At 35.2% G+C, this 22,464-nt stretch overlaps 1 protein-coding gene across 1 annotated transcript in view; it reads right to left on the bottom strand.

The window, feature by feature from the left end:
• Window positions 1-16,953: 16,953 nt before the first annotated feature.
• CDH7 (cadherin 7) overlaps window positions 16,954-22,464 on the bottom strand; it is an 89,853-nt gene continuing 84,342 nt past the window's right edge. Inside the window, exon 12 of the mRNA XM_071554892.1 lies at window positions 16,954-21,000. Within this exon, the coding sequence (XP_071410993.1) occupies window positions 20,507-21,000 (494 nt within the window). The 3' untranslated portion in view covers window positions 16,954-20,506. The remainder of the gene's footprint in view (window positions 21,001-22,464) is intronic.

The following is a 22,464-nucleotide window of genomic DNA, read 5'->3' as shown; positions in this document are numbered from 1 at the left end:
TCACATATGAGTAAAACTGTGGGGGGGAAGGAGAACATAAATGATACTCTCCATTATAGTGCTGAAAAACAACCAGTCACATCTTCCTTGTCTGTAGACCTCTACTTTCAATCTGTGAATGAAAAACATAAGTATAAACAAGAAACAAAAAGTCAGTCACATTCTGTAAAACCTTTTGTGGGACCAGATGCACTAACAAGCACACAAACGCCATTAAAACTGCAAATCTGCAGTTCTTCACTGCAAACCTTCCTTTGAGTATGTGACAAGTGGACTAAGATGTACTCAAAGGTTACAAAAGATCAACATGTAGATGTTCCATATTAATTCCATGCATTGTTAGATATTTTAGTCCACTAGCACTCTGAGCAAAGTACTAATAGGCACATTACACCACCTGAAAATAACACAGAAGTAATCTAGTTTTCTAAAACTGTGTATAGGTTTTAGATAGGTCTGCAGAGATGATTAAGTAGCAGTTTCAGAGGTATGTTACAAAAATAATTTTAAATGGGCTTGAATGCATTGATAATTCATTGGAAAATTTTATACAGTCTGAATATTTTAACACCTGTCTGAATTCATAATTAAAAATTGATTAGTGATATTGCAAACACTGGGGGGGAGTATTGGGGGGGAGAAGTGAAAACTCTTTTATGTGCATGTGTTACTTATTATTCTGTACTTTCTCGCTTAAGTATCAATCATGAGGAAACAGTCCTCTTCCCTGTCTTTCTTGGTCTGATTCCACACTGCCTTAGGTAATCACTACCTTTTGTGTAAAAAAGTGTGAATATGATCAGAATAGTAGCATTTTACATGGAGACTGAAAAGCTGTAAAATTACACAAGCTTCAGGCAGTAAAGAACTGGATTTCCTGTCTATGTTGAACACTACTGGCTAGTACCCAGTTTGGCAAAGGTAAAAGATGCACAGAAGATTTATAGACAGCTGTTCTGTCAGGCAGTGAAACTTTAATCCCCTTCCCCCTCTTGCTTCTCCTGACTTTCTTATCAACTTATTTTTGTTCTTGCTTTTACCAACATACAGAAGTACAGATCACTCTACAAGAAGCAGGTATAGAGATTGCCTGCAGACTGCACTTACTTTCCTAGCAAACTTTTGCTAGCAATTATTAAAAAAGCCTGTGTCAAGGAAAAAAATCTCCTAAAATAACTAACTGCTAGTGCTAGATATGTTATGGTTTTGAATGTCTTTCTGCACTGAGTCATCCCTTAGAAGTTTCACCTGCTTTGGGGAATTACTGTTCAGAAAGGCACATTGTGTTACCTCGGAAACAGCTGTGGCTGCATGTGTATATTTAGATAGAAGGTATTTCACTTCCTTCACATTCTGTCTGATATACCATTTACTTTATATTTAAGCTGTTAATGCAGTCAGTCCTTTGCTACCACATCTTCTCTCTTTTACTCTTAAGTCTACCCAGATGCAAAAGATGTCCTGTAAGGATGTACCTCTGTGGCACTGCAACATTTCTGTTATGTCCAAAATTTCTACAGGAGAAAAAGAATATTATTAACATATGTAGGACTAGAAAGATAAATTCTATGCACCATCTTTAGAGGATTCAATATTTCATTAAGACAGGTCAGCTAATAAAATCTCACAAGGCGACTTCATTTCCTTTCCTTTCAGTTCACAATTGAGAACAAGGGTATTTGTCTGTAAGACAGATGCTTGGCAGGAATGAGGTATAGCCAGGTAAGAAGGAGACTTACGGAATCTTATTTTTGTTACTGGAATTGAACTGGTGTGGCCTTGGGTAAGTCACTTAAATTTTGTATGCCTTGATTTTTAGCTTCCCCTATGCCAATAGAGCTCTAATAGTTGACTAAATGCTACCAAGCTTCAAAAATACTTTGACTTCTTCCCACATAGCATATAAAATAAAAGTGAAATTTTACCACTATGATTATTATTTTCATTCTACACTGGCTTTTCCCTAATTAGGGAAAAAGTTGCAATACTGATTTAAAGATAGTATGATTCTGCTGCTAGTGAATAATATGATCAGTCATTCTGCTTTCTGTATATGAACAATATTTACTTAAAAAATATGTATTTTGTAAAGCAATTATGTAAAAATTAGTACTTTAAAACAGATAACAAAAGAAGTGAGAAAATAACCTACAATTTCCTGCTACTTTCTTATGATAAAGCAGAGGAAGCAGTGAAGAAGAAAATATTAAGAAGACAAACAAATATTGTCATAAAAATCTGTTTCCATACTGGTCTATATTTGTTTATTTCTGCATATAAGAATAGTAAAACTGCTGATTAAAAATATTTTTACTCCTTCAGTATTAAAAATATGAATTTCTCTTTCTCTAATATCTTTTTTTCCCCTCTATTCATACAAAACCAATATTTAGTATTTTCCCACTTCTCTTCTGGAATGCTGTAGAGAAAAATACTGGAGATGCCTTCTAAATTTCTTGTTCTTTTCTGTACAGTGATATATATAGAGCAGCATCAGTCATGATTTTGTGATAAAGACTCCTGCATTCAAATATCATGAGGGTATTCCTGTCAGGGTGAGCTGTCTTTTCCCAACTGACTCCTGGAAAAGTGATCTTGAGTGACATACAGTAGGGGAATGATAACAGGTAGTTTCAGATAGTCAGAAATGAGAGAAACTGGAAAAGGTGAGATAAGTGTCAGTAAAGGGAAAATAGACAAATCAGACCAGCGTAACTAAAATCAGTGATTTTGTAGGTATATACATTTGCAGTCTTTAAGACACTCTAACATCTAGAATTCTGTTCTTTACAGTATCAAAATTGTAAATTTCATAACCAGAATGTTGTTTTAAGACCTCAGAGAGCAAGAATTACACAAATTATGGTATTACGTCTCATATCATGTAGAAAAAATGAGTCAGTAACACATCTTAAACTCATAAATAAATGCAAATAAATAAAGAAGTAGGGCTTGTAGATAAATAAAACAAAAACAAAAAAAATCCAAGGAAACAAATGAAAAAATATCTATAGCAATAGAGCCCAATGTTCATCAGTTATAGATCAAATATCGTCTTCTTGAGCAGGCACCAGAAAACCTTAACTGACAAGTCAGAACACTATTTTCCTTCCATAAACCAAAGATTTCAGTATTTCAATATTAGATCCAAAGATGTACAGAAATATAGCTTAGAAAATTTAAGACATTGACACTATCCCAGATTACAGGAAGAATGTGAGCATTTGTTAAATGAAACCATATAATTAAGGACACTGATAACACATAAAACCAAATATCCAATGTTTTCTGCGAGTCATCCTGGGATGACTTTCTGACTACTAATGTAAAGATATATGATGATCATTTCAGTATGTAAGCATGAAATATGATGTAGAAACTTCAAAAAAATTCAGTATTGCTAGAACTACTTTTGAACCTGTACAGTAGTCAGTGATCAGTATCTAAATGCTTTTTGAAAGGAGAATGAAAGATAGAACACCAAAACAAGAGCCAAATTATTTGTCTAGGAGACATTTAACTTCTGTGTAGTAACAAAAAACAGAGTTCAGGTTTTTAATCAGTGAAATATTTAAGTTTTTTTTAAACAGACTTCAAAAATTTAAATGAGTTGAATACACGTAATCTTTTATCATGAGAAATAAGATTGATATATTTTTGTTTTATGTGATCTCTGTTTCTCTAATTTTTCCAGCTTCAGTGTTAAAGCCAAACTATTGGAAAGGCTGCTCCCAAGACTTTACTTAGAAACATCCTTCTCATTGTGGTGACATTATTCATGACCCTCTCATATCCATACGGTAATGCTTAGCACTGACTTCTAGAGCAGATCATTCTTGTCCTTCTTATATTTTCACACCTATAGAGAAAGTAATTTTCCCTCTATATTTGTTTTACTCTGTCTTCTAACATGATTTCATAGGGATTTTTCCATTTTCAGTCATCCTTATTGTCTTTTTGTGCATCTAATTCAGGTAAATTTCACCCTTATCAGATGACTAATATTGTATAAAATATTTTCAGTAAGATCCAGCAATATTGCAAAATGGGAGCAATATTTTTATATCTGTACTGAGAATTGCTTGCTTGATGTGTTCTAGGATACATCAACATTTTCACAGGCATGTCACAGTCATTCTACTACTCATCAATGTATTTAAATTTTCCTTTCTTTTGGTTCATACAGTGGATATAGTTGACACTTATAGGCTCAGATTCTCAATAATCATGAAGTATATAACTTTGGAATTTTTGTTATTTGATTTAGTTTAATTTCCATTGCTTTAGTTCACAAGTTCACCTAACTCTTCCACTTACTCATCAGGTAACCGTTAGTATATGGATAATACTTTCCACTTCTAACACCTGCACATCTCAGGGTAGCCATTTACTTCCTGCATAAAAGTCTCCAACAAAAATATTAGCCATACCTATCCCAAGAAAATGACTGAGGAAAATCAGTCTAATCTCATCCCAGACTGATTTGTTCAGTGAAACTTTGGTCACATTCCTTTTGCCTAGCTATTCATAATTTCTGATTCTTATAAGTCCGTTTGAAATATAACTCTCTATATGGAACTGTATGAAGTGCTTTCGTAAGTCTAGATAGATTGGAATTGACTTGACTGTGATGATTTAATGGATTAGCTCTCAGAAACTATGCATGTGTATTTTCAAAAAAATATGTATGGAGTTAACTTAGTGTGCTAGATAATAATTTTGTAACTTACTCAAAGGTCTGCAGAGTTCCACGGATTTGGTAATTTTTTTCTCCAAAACATGTTTCCAGGCCGTTACTCAGCCTTGAGGCCTGTTATGTACATAGATCTGATGTACCTACAGTGCTGTATTTTCTTCATTCAGAGCGTATTGCCATCATTCATTCATAGTATTGGACTTTCCATTTCAAATGATGACTCTTTTAAGGAATAGATTCTTCAGGACAGAGACTAAGGGTCAATCCTGATATTTTTTTAGAATATGAAGTCTAAGTTTTGTTTCCATTTCATTTTTCCTGATTTCATGACATACTTCTTTTCTGGTTTTGGGTTTTATGTTGTGTTTTATTGGTTTGAGTTTTTTGATTATTTCAGAGGTTACTCTTTTTTTTTTTCTGTATAGAATTCACATTTTAAAAAAAAATCTGAGGCAAAAGTATTCCTTGGGAACCTGGAATAGATTAACCTCGATCTTTTCTCCTTTCAGAGCTAGTATTAATATCACTTTTCTTCTGTTTCCTATCCCTGCTGACCCTTTTCTATTTTTATCTCTGTCACTGACAGTTGTAATTTTCTTTAAAAGACTCAGCTTAACTGTATTTTGTTTGTTTTCACTTTGGTTTTGTACTTCATTGCAATTTTGTCATGGGCAAATTTATTGCAGGGTCTTTTTCCATATTTTATGCTTATTTTCCTAATAATCTTTTGGACATATTTGAGGTTGTTATAGTGCCCTCCTGCTTTGAATTAAAGATCAAATATAAATAATTAAAGATTAAATGTAAGAAAAAAGGAAGACATTGGAACTTCATAAAAACTGGATTTAAATTCAATCTAAATACACACCTGGTTTAATGATTGTTTTTAACCTGATTTGAACATAACTGTTAGAGATTTTGAAAGTTGAGCATAGTAGCATATTAAGTTTCACAAAGGTTTTATGACTGACCTTAACTTGAATTATATTTGCTTAGTCAACGATTTTCTTTGTTTCCAATGCTATAATAGAAATGCTGAATTAACAGTACATTAACATCTAAAGCTTTCTTGATCTTGCTCTGTGATGGCTAATAATACAGCTTCTCTTTACTGGTGTGACTGAAAAAAAGTACCTGAAGGGGACATTTTGAAATCAGATAGAAAGAGAGAAGGTATTTTAATGCGTGTGTGTGTTGATTCAGTAATTTTTGTCTTTGTTGAGATTGTTGAAAAAGATGTTAAATTAATGGTCAGCAGTTATGTGAAGACTTATACTCTTATGACCTAGTTTCAAAACACAATTCATTTGACATAGGCTCCCTGATTGCCACCTAAGTGCAATGTAATGTCTTTCTATTATTGACTAGCAACTCCTTCCCACTCACAACTCTGTTTCTATAGGCATAGGGTCTTACTATTTCACTACAAACTTCTTGAGACATGAAGTCTGTTGTTTTAGTCTACCCTTACTCTATATCCGTTTCTTGAAAACCTTTTCTTTTATAATTCATAGAATACACAAGCAGAAGAATAAAAACTCAGGCAATGTATCACTTGTATATCTTTTGTATGCTTTTTATAAAAATAGGAAAAATTCTGACCACATTTAAACACTGGTATAGAATTTTGTTGTAGATTGATGAGGAATACAGCATCACCAGAAGCACTGATTACAAAACCCATCCCTGCGATCTAGTTTTGCAATGCAAATAGTGAGAGTACCTGGTATATCTTAACCTTCTAGAGACTGAGAGGTTGCATAACAAAATAGAATTATTAAAGGGGGAAACAACTGAAGGAGAATGAGGAAAAGAAAAATAACAGGGAAAAAAAAAAGGAAGGAGTATGGTTGTAACAGAAGTATGTAAAATCATGTGACCAGGCAATTATTTTTAAAGCTGCCAGCATAGCTAACCTTCATAATACCAATGTACTGCCACTACAAATTGACCTTTAAATTTTATGCTAATTTTATACTTTATAGTTATTTTAGAAATAGGAGTAGGTTACATTTATTTACTTGAAGACTACAACTTAAATTTTTAGTCTTACATGTTCAGTTACATTTTCTGAAATGTTTAATAATTCACACAACAGCTATCTGATGAATATACTCAATTCTAAACAAGATGTCTTGTTTCTAAGCTGGTTAAAGTTGCATCCTTTTAGTCCAACATCATGACATCTAGCACAAACTCATTTTTCTGCCTGTTAGCTGCAAATAACACATCTCTATGTCTTTGGACAATACGTTTAGAAACCATTACATTTGCTCTCTGTTTTGTAATCTTATAATGTAAAGGTCAGTAGGCTCTTATTTATAGAACAATCACAAAAAAAAAAAAAAAAGAAGATAGGATGTTTCAAGAACTATTACAGTTTTGTCCTAAGCCCAGCTAGCTTGCTATTCTTCTAAACAAAAGATACTCTGATTTTATAGTTCAGGTCATACTGTCAAAAGATTAGATTTTACAAAAGTATGAATAGTGAAAGGAGAAGCTTTATTGATGTGTGGTTCTTCAACCAGCAGGTGGAGTGTGGTTGTTTAACCGTGGCTGAATGCCTACCAAAGGAGCTCTGTCACTTCCTTCTGCAACCGGGCAGAGGAGAGAAAATACAACAAAGGGTTCATGAGTTGAAATAAGGACAGGAATTCACTCACTTATTACCATAATGGGCAAAACAGACTCAGCTTGGGGATATTAATTGAATTTATCACCAACAAAATCAGTGCAGGATAATGAGAAATAAATCTTAAAAAGACCTTTCCTGCATCCCTCCTTCCTTCCCAGGCTCTATGTCCTTCCCCTCAGAGGTACAGGTAGACAACGGTCAGTGCACCACATGTTTTCTCTGCTGCTGCTCAGAAAGTAGTCCTTCCCCTGCCCCGGCATGGGATCCCTCTCATGGAAGACAGTTCTCCATGAACTTCTCCGGCCTGAGACCTTCACACAAACCACACTTCTTCACAAACTGCTCCAGTGTGGGTCCCTTTCCACAGGATGCAATCCTTCAAGAACACCCTGCTTCATATTGGGATCCTCACAGGGTCTTATATCCTATCAGGAAATCTTCTCGAGTCTGGGCTCCTGTCTCCATGGGTCAGCAGGTCCCTGCCAGAAGTCTGCTCCAGTATGAGGCTTCCCATGGTTTCAAAGCCTTCTTTTGGGCATCTGCTTCCTCCAGTATGAGTTTTCTCCACGGGGTACAAGTTCGTTCTCTATCCACGTTGGCTTCAATGGGCTGCAGGAGCGACAACCTTCCTCACCATCATCTTCACCATGGGCTGCTGGGGAATCTCTGTTCCAGTGCCAGGAACACATCCTACCCTTTTCATCTCCACTGACCTTGGTGTCTGCGTATTTGTTCCTGTCACTAATTCTCACTCCATTCATCTCTGAAGGTATTACTTCTGTGGAATAACTTTTTTTCCTTCTTAAATATGTTATCACACAGGTGCTGCTACCATGTCTGATTGGCTTGGCCTTGGCCTGCAGCAAGTCCATCCTAGAGCCACCCGGCACTCACTCTGCCAGACATGGGAGAAGCTTCTGGCAGCTTCTCACAGACGCCACCTCTGTAGTATCATTCTCCTTCACTAACAAAGCCTGGTCACACAAACCCAGTACATGGAGAAAGAAGATAAATATAATTAGAAAATTTTAATTACTTCATTTTTAACTGTCAAAGATTCCCTAGAAAAATTAAGGAGGTGTGCTGCTTTAAAAGTAAACTGGCAGGAAAAATCAAGAGAGATTACAAGCCAGAGTTAAAATTTACTAAAAAGATTACAATAAATACAATGATACAGAAAAAAAATGGTTTTTAGCCCACAAAGACAGATGTATAACCCAGCAAACTGGGACAAGAACAGAATGGTGTTTGTTAGCCTCTATGCTGAGCATCACATGGTCCCCCTGGGTGCAGAGTAAAAGCTAAGGAAACCTGTTGGTGAGGATGTTGGTTGCAGTTCTGCCAAAGTACTGATTGCAGTGTTGTCGAGAATGGCAGTCGTAGTCCTTTTGAGGTTCTGGTCCTCCTCTGGATCCAATGAGTGGAATCAGAAATCCCAAAATCCCAAGATGTATGCTCAGGTTCAAGTGGGAATGCCCAGTACCTCCCCCAGGGCAGGGATTTTCACAATGGTGATTTAACTCTGTGAGTCATGGGATATTTTTTGAATCTTTGATGGTCTAGGTCTACTATGGCAGTCCCTAGTGAGCCATTAGCAGAGATGACTCCTCTGGCTGGGTGTAAAGGTGCTAGTGCCTTCCCGGAGGGGAGTTATCGCAGCTGTCACAGGTAAGAAGACAAAGTAACACTCCCCTGTCACACAGGGTTCTTTAACACCCAGCCTGAGGTGTCAGGTGTGATCTGGCCAGCTGTCTCAAAAAACTTATTAACACTCCATCAGGAATGATATAGAAGGTGTGGAATACAGTTTTGGTTATCCTCACATAGTGATAAATTGGTCCCTGCAACTAGGACAGGAAGTTATCTAAAGAATTTACCTTACACGATTTTAATGGAAATTGTGCAGATAAAGTTTCATACAATGCTCTGGTTCTTTGTAAATAAAGGACTGGCATAATCACTTTCAATACAATAACATAAAGAGTTAAAACTTACATATGATCTTCACTTCTGTTCCTGGCCATTAGAGGTGTTTAGTTGCCCCATTGTCATCAGTCATGTACCAAAACTCCTTTGAAGTTCTGTACCTTGCCTCATTCACTGAAAAGCATATTCTTCTCTGTGTCAATTCACTGCTGCTCTAGCATAAAATAATTGCCAGTATATTGCACAAATTCTGAGCTACTGCAAGACAAAATAACTACTCCAGTTGCAAAAAGTCCTCTTTGAGCTCTTTGAACGCATGTCTTCTGTTTCTCTGGTTTTTCTCCCTCTTGAACATCTTGAAAGTAAACAATACAACACATGTTCTGTGAGATCTCATTTACTTTAGAAACTAATACTGCAGTCAAAGTACTGACATACTTTTTAGTTCACTCAGTAAAAATATGAGCAGTCCAGATTTATCGGCTTGAATCTTGATTAATTATTTCACATACATTAGTTTTGGACAGCATGGTCACTTTTAAAATTAAAAAAAATATTCTTTTTCCTGTATCACATAGTTTATATTATTTCCATCCAGCATCAAACTACAGAAATAAAGTGATAGAGCGAAACCTGTTTGGCTACTCAAGTTGACGAGAATTTGCTAGAGCTGCCACCACTTTGATTTTCTAATACAGCAGTGATTTTGGTTTCCTAACTGATGATTTCTTATACCCATAGCAGATTAACTTCAGAGATATCCTTCAGTGAGGTAGTCTGTTCAAGGACATTAACTTTTTCCACACATTGCTTTGCCAATACAACTTGCTAGTGAGGGTCTTTAATTTCTCGTATCGAAAGGGAGGAAAGATTTTTAAATTTACAAAGCCAGTGGGTTTTCTTATGGTTTAATAGCAAACAGGATGAAATAATCACCGCTTCTCAGATGTATCTTCCATGTTAAACAGGTTTTTACCTATTCATCTCATTTTAGTTAAACCATAAGGTTTTAAAGATACATGTTTTACTTTAGGAGTAGATTTTAAACAGGCAGTTAAACGCCACCCTGACACCCAATCCTGTCAGATCTTGGGAGCTAAGCAGGGTCAGCCCTGGTTAGTACTTGGATGGGAGACCTACTAGGAATACCAGGGCCTGTAGGTTCTAGTCCTGAGGACTTCACTGTCACTGTCCAAGCTCGCTCGGCTGTGGCAGATGAACCTTAGGAGTTAAAGGGTGGGGCCAGTTCCAGGCATGCTGTGCCTCTCCTAAAAAATCCACTGCGCAGGCACACCCACGTGGGTAGAGCCCTTCCCAAATTTTTGTTCACGAAGTCTGGCCATGATGATGAGATTTTAAACGGTTTTCACTGTTGAAATATTAGCTGAGGGCAAGATACATTCCGAAAACCTCTCTGATTACTTGCAAATATGACTTCTTATTAAAACATCAATCAAGTATTTGTCTTTAGCTACTTGCATATGCAACAGAATATCAAGCTTTCTTTTACCACAGAGCAAAGTTTACTAGCCCTCCAATGTATTTGTATAGTATTGTTTTACTGTGCATGTGCTTGAACACTTATTTCAAAGACAATAACTATGCAAATTAATGTAATCCCTCTTTAAAACTCTATGGAAAAAAATATGTATGAAACTAAAGTATTGGAATCCTTTTTGTGTGATTTTTTTTCCTATAGCATTCCATCCCACTGATATAACTACCATATTGCATTTGTATGACTTCTTAATGCCAAATAATTTTCAGAACTCCTTGTTGTTTCTTGATGCTTCTTTGAGATCCCATATATACCACTGAAATTACATTGTTGCTGACATTGGATCAGGAATGGTTTACTCTAGACTTATGCCAGGACTGAAATAAATAAATAAAAGCCAAACAAACACCTATTACATAAATGTTGCCATACTGTTTTCATTCTCCAAAATATTGAAAGTTCTCTGTTCCTTCTCTGTACTTTACACCACAGGATGACAAAGACAGATGGATCAACCAGAGTCACAGAGCAGATCACTTACAAAGCTAGGCAGATAACCTGATGGTCTGATTTCAAAAGCAACATTGGCAGTACCATTGTTATTAGTAGTACCATTAGTATTGCTCTTCTGTTTATACCACTTAGTCCACATCTGTGACCATTAAGTATGAAGAACCATATAGAGAGCATTCACAAGGATAAAACATTCCTCTAGGAAATACCAGGTAGAGAAAGAGATTAGCAGTGGATATGTACAGGAAATGATGAAAAATGAGAGTAAGACATTCTCATTCAATGTAGGAAAAAGACTGGGTGTAATAATTAGAGGAAACTGGAAAGTTATAGACACAGTTGTAACAGTAATTGTATGACACTGTACAGACACAGTTGTAACAGGAATTATAGGGGGAAATGCAGCTGCTACTCCCTTGATGGAATGTGGTCAAAATACCGAAGTACCCACACACAATACATGCTAAAAGGGGATGAAATGAAGGGTGGAACAGAGTGGAGACACAGCAGCCAAGGTCTGTCAAAATCCTTGCAGAGGAGGAAACTCAGTGGTACTTTCTAGCTGATAAGCCACATAGCAGCTGTCAACCAAGGGAGATAAAAGATGTCTTGCTGTTGAACCAGAAACTGTTGCAAAATCACTCTCTTCTAGTGTAATACTGACACCCATCTCCATCGCAAGGTTACCTCAGATGGAATCCTGATGCACACCTTCATCCCAAAACTACTGGCCTCCAAGGCACAACAACCCCACACTGAGCATGACTAGAGTCACTCAAGCTCTACCTAAATATAAAGAAATATTATAAAAGTTAAGAATGGGGAGAATTTAGCAAAGACTCCATCGTAACTTCTGGGATCAATTGATGGTCTAAACCAATCTTCTTCCCCATAGGGATACCTGTTGAGTAGAAACCATACTCTATGAACACTGAATTATTATCTCTAGCTAGCTTTTGTTAGGGATTAGGACTTAGCTCTATATTGCTTTGAGTAAGTTTTTGCAGTCAGATACTATCACTGGTAATCTTTGAACCTTAACCTGTCACAAATTTTTATTATACTAATAAAGAGAGTTATTCTGGAAACTGTTGTGTGAGTCCTTCAAAAGCAGCAGCAGTCACCATCAATGGGTAACATACTTTGCTGAGGGGACCCAGGAGGTGTTGGTGTGTGTCCCTGAACTGCCCTCCAATCCAGTGGACTGCTCAGTCAGGTATCCCCACAACGGGACTCTGACAAACCAGCTGGGCACAGGGGTCATAGCCTTTCCTAAGGCACTGACAAGCACAAAGGTTTTGAAGAAATCTCCTCTTTCACATGACATTCAGCATGGTCTCCACATAACATCATTCTTATCCACATTGTAGGTGAGGTCAGACTGCCAGACTGCCATAGCTTTGGTCCGTATTTGCTTTACCTCCTCATGAATGCAAAATTCATCAGAAGGCAACATATCTTCTCAGTTTCTGAAGTTGTGTTTTTTTGTAATCTACAAAGGCCAAACCAAAATAAGACAACTGTTAAGGCAAATGACAATAATTGGCTAAATTAGTCTATTTGAATGAATGCCATCGAAAGACGCCTTCTGTGCTTCTATCTTGCTTTCGGTTATAGTCAATTGGATTTTCATACATATTCACTACAGGTGTTAAATTCTAAAAGCTTGTCCTTTCTATCTACTTGTTCTCAGAAGGATAAGAATTCTGGATTGTTGGTTACCTCTGTTTATTTCCAAGGAATAGTGGCTTTTGAATATTAAAATAACCCCACAATTTACAGTAGTTATTTGAATTAAAAATCCCTTCACAAAAGTGAACATCCATGAGCCATGTTGGTCTACATTAATCTCTTAGTTCCAAAAAAAAGTATATTGACCTGTACTAAGCCACAGTAAAAAAAAAAAGTCATACATATTAATCTGTTATTCATTAACAGCTGTTGTAATATTATTTTATTTTGTTATCATATAATAATTAACACTGAAAGATAACTCATAGTTCTACTGTCAAAAAAGAGTAGGAAATGATTAATTTTTTTTCCTAATTCTCAAGCTTTGACTTTGACACTGGATTGTTCTCCATTCATCTCATGTTTTCATGAATTTGTTATAAAAATGTATTTCTTAAACTATCTGAATCTTTACCATATCCTTGGAGGTAAACATACCACAGTTATTCATCTCTATAGTTGTTTTCTATATGTCACAAAGTACTAGAAACTGAAAGGGAAAAAACATGAACAAATACCTAGCCAGAAATAATAAAAGGTTTTACATCTATGAGAGCTTTATTCATGTGCTTCTCACACATAAACCAGGATAACTTGAATGTTTTGATGAAAAAAATTCTTATTAAGCTTATCACTTACGTGTTTAATGTCTCCCCTTAATGTCTCTTTCTTTATACGTGAAGAAGAAGATGAGACCAGGCCAAGCACCGTAGACTGCTGGAAGATATTGGTCCACAGGATGGAAACATTATTAGCTCAGAGGAAATTGTATTCCAGTAGCATCTGGCAAAATGTTATTTTTCATATCATTAGATCATATATGAAACAATAAGAACACCAGAAAAAGCTTGATACTCTTAATCTTTCTGTCATTCTGTTGCTACTGCTTCTTTCTATGTTAACAAAATCTCGAGCATCAGCATGACAACATATTTCAAAACAAGGTGGTTACGGTTAATTTGGATTGTACTTACAGTCACAGAAGTCAGTAAAGCTACAGATGGTCATACACTCTCAGGAAAGGATAATAATTTAATTTTCATAGCTGGGAAATTCTGTATGTTCTTAATTTTGAGGAAAAAGATGGTGTTTGTGTCTTGTTTCTTGTAGCTTTGATGTGTTTGGTTTTTCAAATCCAGAGAGTATTTTACCACTGGTACTTCAGCAAACGTAAGTCTTTTGTGACACTACCTGTATTTAGCGCATGCACAGAAATTATGTTTATGAGCAAGGGCACTGTTTGTTACAGCTAGGTTTTGTGTGCTATGCTGATAGGAAGTAGCTCATGCCATTACAAATATCCTATTAAGCTACTTGCTTTACCATTAAAAGCAGCATATTGTGACTGCTAAAAAGTGAAAAGATTGCGTAAAAAAGAAAGGGTATCCAGCTCAAAGCAACAATCTCTCGTCCTGATGGTGTAAATGATCATTTATCTGTCTCCCCTAACAATGTATAAATCTTGACACTTCTTGAAAGCCACAGAGAGATCTGCAAAGTACTTCAACATGATCAAGATTTCACCTAACATTTTGTAGGTGCATCAGTAAACCCTTCCTTTTCCATATAATTTCAATAGTGTGATGGTAATAATAATGGATGTTTCAATCATTAAGGAGATAGAAAATTGAAATTCAGACTGATCATTCCTCAAATGGTCTAAAGTGGTTTGAATATCTGGCTCAATATCACGCATCTTAATTTATTAGTCGTTAGTCCCAAAGAGTGGAAAATCTATCAATGTATTAGGAATACTAAGGCAGAGTAATAATTAAGACACTGCATTAAATATCAGTGCACATATGGGCATTTTATACTTGTGCTGTTTTACTTTTGCAATTTTTCCTTCTTTTTCTGTGCATCAAGATCATGATATAAATAATGATGAAACTGAGTCACAGGTAACAAACCTCGATAATTCTAGCTAATGAGATTTCCTTAAACATGTAAAAATTGCTGATAGTAGTACCAGAAAAGGACAATATATTTTAAAGCTGAAAGATTAGATCATGTAATGATTTGAATGGTGTTCATGGCAGCTTAAATACAGTTTCTGTGAGTTTGTGTTTAGAGCAAATAACAGACTAGTCTCACTGAAGTCTGTTGATCCTATATTTATCTGCATTTATTTTTTATCCACAACTTCTTGACATCAAATAGAGAGAGCACCTCGGGACTTTCTTTTGTGATATTAACAGTAGGAAAAAAAAAAAGGTGGACTTAAAGTCAAAACAAAGAAATACAGGATATATATGGCTGGTACGGTTTGGACCAAAGAAAAACAAATGCAAAAAATTCAATGAAAAAGATCAAGTCATTCAAACATAAGCATTTCAGCAAGAATGCCAATTTTAACAATAATAAAAACCACAACCAAACAAATTAAACCCACCTCCCTCAACCCCCTAGCTCCAACAAAAACAAAAGTCTCAGGTAGCATGACCAGACATAATCAGACAAGAGTATTTGAAGAAAATGACCTAGTAAACAGTCTTTTAGCCTTTGTAAAGAGGAGACAAGATCTCATTCCCTCTCATGTCTAACTTAGACTCAATTTTACTTTGTTGTACAATGAAAAGAAATTCTGATGTTGGCTAAGATGGTGCATGTAGAAGAAGAAAGTAAAATCCTTGACTTTTTTTCAGGTACTGGTTCAGTATGCAGCTTGCTGTTATGCTGCACAATAGATTTATGACCTCAGTTAATCATCCGAATATTAAACTCCATTTAACTTTACACCCTTTCTAGGTATAGCAATTTCAAGCTCATACCATTTATTATGAAATAACCCATGGCTTGAAAACTCATGGAAATAACAGTCTTTGCCATACTTTCAACAGCTTTTAAGTTATCTGGGGTCAAAATATGAAACTTTCATACTGTGAAATATTTTCAGTTGAGTATTTTCCCTGAGTCTAAAATATATTTTTCTACATCAGACTTTGATGGGGATAGACAACATTCTTAAGAGTGGGATTATATTTTTCAGATACTCTCTGATTACAAAAAAGAAAATAGTGTTTTGGTGGGATATTTAAATATACATATAATTTTAGGAAATATGTGTTCACATATGAGATAAGAGATGTGTCTAAGTGAGACACCACTGTGGCTTCAAATGAGATTTTTTTTTCCCAATTTCCAGACAATTCTTATGCTTTTCTCTTCTTTCATTTTGTTTAATTAGATACATAAAGATTCACATAAAGATTCCAATCCAATATTTTCATTCTTTTGTGAGAAAAGATATATTATAGTAACAAGACAAATTATAGCCTATCATATATATTTTTTCCATTCCCTTTATCTAGAAAATAGATTATACCTGTAGTGTATTGCAATTCTCCTAGTACAAAGAACAAAACTTCAGGCAGATATTCCTAAAAAACCCTTCAGTGAACAATACAATGTATCTTCAACTGTATTGAAATTTAACAGAGGAAGAGATCCTGGGGTGAAAATACATCTTAGGATGCATCTGGAAAATGTAGATATAGATCTGGCAAACTTAGTGATATAATAGTTAAGACAGGAACTTGTAGAGCTCTGGTTATCTTGTAGACTTTTCTGTGCCTGTCAAATAAATAAAGTGATGTTTCTGTATTTTGCAATTAATTTTTAGAGCCACAGACAAATAAAAATGCACTTGACCCCATCTATCCCTAATGAGGCAAATATAAGGAAGTCTCAAACCAATATTACTCTACATAGATTTTAAAGTAGAGAAAAAGAATCAACATATAAAAAATTTAAATCAGCCACGACAGACTGAAATCTAGAATTTAATACTAGATTTGATATAGGCAATTATGTTCACCTTTCAACTCTTTAATGATTTTAAAAGTCAATATAATTGTATGTTTTATAGTATATTTATTTCCTTTTCAGAATGACAAACTACTATTTTCTTTGTTTTATACAAGAGTATTTGTCCATAAAAAATAAAATGCTGCCATTTTATATTTCATAACATGCTTTCATCCAAAATCTCTAAAAAAAAAGGACAGAAAACATTTTTATTGCTTATTGCCAGCACCTAAAGGGTAAAGAGGAAAAACTAATTGAGAAATGACCCTAACATTAAAGGGAAATTTAGATTAATCCTCCTGCTACCTTTCAAAACAGCAAACAAAAGAAGCAGCAAAAAGGAAATTCTTGGGTTTGGGGTTTTTTTTCTCCCTTAATTCTTAGGGAGAAGAAGAAGATTCAGTTGGTAGCACCAAATTTCATGAGTCCTACAGCAATAATATTAACCCAGCTATCAGAACTAGTAAGCTCAGGAAGGCCCATGCTATGTCTTGGTGGGGATATAATTTAGAGTAAGTATACTAAGTTTATTCTTTTGAATAGAAAATAAGCCAGAAGGTCCATTGTTGAATTCAGTATATTTCACATTGGTCAAAGCAGAGTAGGGTGTCTTTACTTTAAATCATATTCAAACAGCTTAATTTTATGTAGATTTTGTTGACAACACTCATAAGCTTATTCAACTGGCATATTGTGGAAGGAAAGAGGTGTTGCCATTTCACTGTAAGATGGCAGTGACTGCAATGTTTGGTGTACTTCTTAATCAGGATTTGTGGCTTCTAGGAAGATATTGAAGCTCTTAGGTTAAATAAATAAGATTGGAAGTCCTTTTAACGGGCCTCTCTAATTAAATTACTCAATTTCATTACCTTTCTAGGATAGAGAAAATATTTCTTACATTGTACACTATTTAGTCAGTAGAATATGCTTTATGACTTCTGGCTATGCAATATAAATAACACTCAAAGAAAGAATTTGAATCAGATTATATAAAGTGTGAAAACATATAGTCATGGCAACTTATGGAGAGCACTACATATTATGTGCATTATGCATATCTTATGTATATACTATAGTAACATCTATCGTCAAACAGAAGGGATTTCCATCTTTCTTTCTTACTGCAATATTACAAGGTAAACATATATAATGCAACAGCAAGTTTACTCAATTATTTTAGAACTATGCAACAGAAAACATATATATGCAAAGTTTGTATGGCATCAGAATAAAGTGTATTTTTTTCCATAGAAAGCACACCAAAAAAGCCCACCCTACCATAGTTTCATAGTAGTTAAGCTTTTTGGTCTTTTTAAAGATATAGAAGGTGGAAAAGCAAGGGAATTGGGTTGTTTATTCTAAACCACATTTAAATCTCCTTTAAGTGTTATGTGCTAAAATCAGCATTTTTGACATCTTAATTCAGATGCATGAATTACCTTCCAAAAAACAATATGGAGATTAATAAAAAACTGTTCTCTCAAAACCTTGCTGTTTTAATACCTGCTTAAATTCTGCAGCATATTTTGCTCTCATTAAACTGTATACACATGGTTCTTTTTTTTGCTTTTTATCTTTTTATTGAAAATCTTACATGTATGACTAAAATTCATGGGCGGTATCTTTCAGTTCCATTACAAAATCTGTCTCATATATAGATATATAGATATATATATATGCCTATATATATATATATATATATTTAATACAACTAGAAGCAGCAGATCTACTGAATTATGAAACAATGATTGTCTCTTAAAATGTAACTCAAATTTAATGTGTTGCAGATGATTAACATTATTTTTCTTTTCTGATGGAGCTGAAGGCCACTTCCACAAAGTTAATTGATAATGCTGGGCTGCAAAAATTACAAAGCCTTAATAATAATTTCCCATCTCCCAGCCTCATGTTACTCATACATTAGGATTTCAGTATAAGGATCCTTCTTTCAGAAAGGACTTTTAGAGTGCGCATCATCATCCTCTATGAAGCACCTTCTATTCAGAAAGACAGTTCTGCAAACAATTTTGTATACCTCTCAGTAACTGCAGGAAAGTTAAGTCATTTCAAGTTAGGTACAAGCAAAAAAGTTTGCAGGAAGAGACTAATTTAGAAACTTACCTACATTTTATCTAAAACAAAAAAAAGTCTGAAGTAATACATAAAAACACTATTTAACTTGAATATATGAGTTATTATCTAGTAATAAATCATGAAAGATGAAGTATAAATATTCTAAGAATCATAAAAAAGCTGTATTATTCTAAGAAATCCTACTTCAAAACCATACAGTATTTTAACCAACAGCAGTTTTCCTTCTGTTTTGGCACTCCTGAACCAGTGTAGAAATTATGTGTCATGAGTTAACACCTTTGGGGCAAAAATACCTATGTGCAGCAGGATCTAAAGATGACTTCTGTTGCTTAACATAAGAAAGAAACTGAAAAATCTTTTACTGTGATTCATCACCAGCAAAAGAGAAGAAGGAGAAAAGCAAGGTGTTTACAGTCTTTGAAGAACACAGCATGTTTAACCTTGAAAATTAAATCTTGCATTAAAGATACTCTCAGCTACCTCTGTGGTCTTCTTCCAAAAAATTTAATGTACAAATATTTTATTTAAATGTCTCTAACTTTGTAACGGCTCAGAAGAACAACTGCACATCCTTGGAGCTGCTCTCCGTTCTGAGGGATGAATGGTGGGCGGCATTGCTTTACTGTAATTTTTCCATTTCCATGCTTCATTTCCTACATTTATCTGAGACTGGAGAAAAATCAGCATGTTCTGACAAGTCTAATACCATGAGGCAGTAAAATGGACCTGAATTTGGTGGAGATTGGAGCTCCAAAATAAATATAACACTTAATGTCAAACGATAATAAAAAAAGAAAAATTCTCCTGTACAAATCAGAAGAGAGAATAAAAAAATAGCAAATAGATAGCAACATCTTTTCTATACCTACATAGGCATCACAAAACTTTTCACTCATAAGACTACACTTCCATAGTTCTTATTTAATGTGGTTTATAAGCTACTTCATAAGTTGATGAATACTGTGGAATTTCTTAGTACAAACTGATTTCTCAAAAAACACTCAGAAGATTACAGAGAATTCTAATTGAAATAGCTCTGAGAACAGACAGGGAGAAACATAGAAATAGTATCTTTTGGGTTTTTGTTTGTTTTTGAGTAAGTTCTTATGCTTTTGTTCTAGCAAGCTGCATGCACACTGTAAAGAAAATAAAAACCCTGCTTGTGTAAATACCATATACTGTAAAGATGTATTTCATTATTTATTTGCAAATTTGTTTCTTCTTATACCAGAGACTCTGTATTCTAGATACAGCAATACTGTGAAGGAATCTGCAGAGTATCCCTAGCTCATTGAGGTGACAGTGCATAACATACTCTTGAAAGTGAGTTGCCTTTGTAGGTATTTGAGCGTTGCTGTCTATTTGAACGTGGCTGAACATTTTATTTTATCAAAAATGCCACCAAATGCTCTTATTCTGTGTGGTCAGTGCAGTCCCTAGGACAAGTCTAATGAAGATATGTTCCACCAAGGAAAAAAATAAACAAAAACAAACCCCAAACCTAAAAGTTTAAAAATGGAGAAATATTTACAACTTTCCTCAGTCTGGAAGGCTGAGTTTTCTGTTTTAATATTCTTCAGTGCATTTTCAGAGAAAGGTTTCAAGGCTATGAGTATAAGCACTCTGGTCCGGTCCCATACATATCCGCAAGCCTTTTAAAACGAGGGCCCCAGTCACTGAGGTAATCGTAGTTCTGGTCAGAGTTTGAGCTGATGGAATCTAAAGAACTGAGGGACTCTGCTACTGAGCCATTCCCCTCATATGCATATGTCTGCAGCGAGTCATAGGGTGGCGCGCAGGGATCCACATCAGCTTCTTTTAGTCTTTCCCAGATAAACTCCCTAAAAATGACATTATCTGGGATACTTTTAAAAGTTGGTCTGCTCAAGAACTGAATCTCAGGTGTCACATCCCTTCTCGTCTTGGTGTCTCGCATAATGTTGAGGTTCCTCAAGGCAGCCATGTCAAAAGCCTCCGTGTCCTCTTCTCCACCACCTTCATCATCATACCTGACAATGTTCTCTCTGATATCTCTCTCTTCATCAAAAATAAGGGGCTCTTTTTTTCGTCGCCTCATGGTGACAATCAGTAAGACAAGAACTGAAACAAAGAAACACTAGAGTTTAGGCAATGCTGAAGTTTCCTCATATTTTTACTAGTGGTGTAAGTATTCACTAATTTATATGGCAAAGATCCAAGGAAATAGCAGGCAATTTATGCAGTTAGATATGAAACCTAGCAGGTTTTGAAATAGCTTTTAAACCATAAACCTTTTACACATTAAAGAATCTATTTCCCAAATCATTCTGGATTAACATCTTCATCTCTAGTATGCTGGCTGCTAAACATAAATTGTAGGACTCGTTCAGTCTGACTATGAAAATCTCACAGCTATGAAATGAAGAAAAAAAAATCCCTTTTCGTGAACTCTTAATTGTCCGAGTGATAAAAGCACATTCATAAAGTAACAGAACAGAATTGGACAACCATGGTTTGGGAAGACACTGAATTAAAGAATATGGGGCCAATCTCTGCTGAAACACAATAAAGTTAAAAAATCATAGATTAGAAAACACTGAGTTGTTAAAAAATGTCTAAAATAAGACTGTCTGAGTTCATGGTTTAAAAGCACCTTTATATAAGATCCCACTTTCATGAAAAGTGCAAAGTACTACACTTGAGTTTTATGAATTACATCTAATGAGAACTGCTACGGCTGGAGTTTATTGGATGAACTAATGCTAGAAATGCAATTGGTTATTTAATTTTAATCTTCAAAATTTCTTTCGGCTTGAAAGCTAATACTGAACTGCAGTGACAGCCAAAAGTGCTGGGAGAAACTAACTCAAGGCTCCTAATGTTCAAATACAGTTTAGGTAAAGAAACATCATTGCTGACACACAGAATATGGAACCAATAATATGAATATTGCATCCATCTGTGGAACATGATGGAGTGTGAATCATCCTCCTAGAAAATAATTAATACTACATTGCAACATCTGGATAACGTTTGCTGAGTTAATGATACTCCTAGAAAATAGCAGGCATCACTATGATTGTAAGAATAACAGTACATTGACAAGTGTCATTCCACATTCAATTAATCTCTTCTGCTTTTATGTTTATTTTTAATGTTAAGATTATGTTATTATAAGCATCCATAAGGTTTTCAATCTTTACGTACAGCACTTTGATATGCCAACTAAATGCTGTAGGAACATCCGGAAAAGCAAGAGCTAAAAGGTGATATAGATAAAATTAAGCCTGAGATTCCCTAGATAGTCTCAGAAGTGGCCTCCATAAATTGCATGATCACTCAGAATTACATAATATGCCAAGCTGGAAGGGACCCACAAGGACTGAGTCCAACCCTTAGACCTGCACAGGACCATCGCCAAGAGTCACACCATGTGCCTGAGAGTATTGTCCGTATACTTCTTAAACTCTGTCAGGCTTGGTGATGTGACCACTTCCCTGGAGAGCCTGTTCCAGTGCCCAGCCACACTCTGGATGAAGAACCTTTTACTAGTATCTAACCTAAACCTTCCCTGACACAACTTCA

This window comes from Pithys albifrons, chromosome 4 (genome assembly GCF_047495875.1).
Source record: "Pithys albifrons albifrons isolate INPA30051 chromosome 4, PitAlb_v1, whole genome shotgun sequence".
NCBI classification, from domain to species: domain Eukaryota; kingdom Metazoa; phylum Chordata; class Aves; order Passeriformes; family Thamnophilidae; genus Pithys; species Pithys albifrons.
The sequence above is the reverse complement of the archived record's forward strand: the minus strand, read 5'-3'. Positions and strand labels throughout refer to the sequence as shown.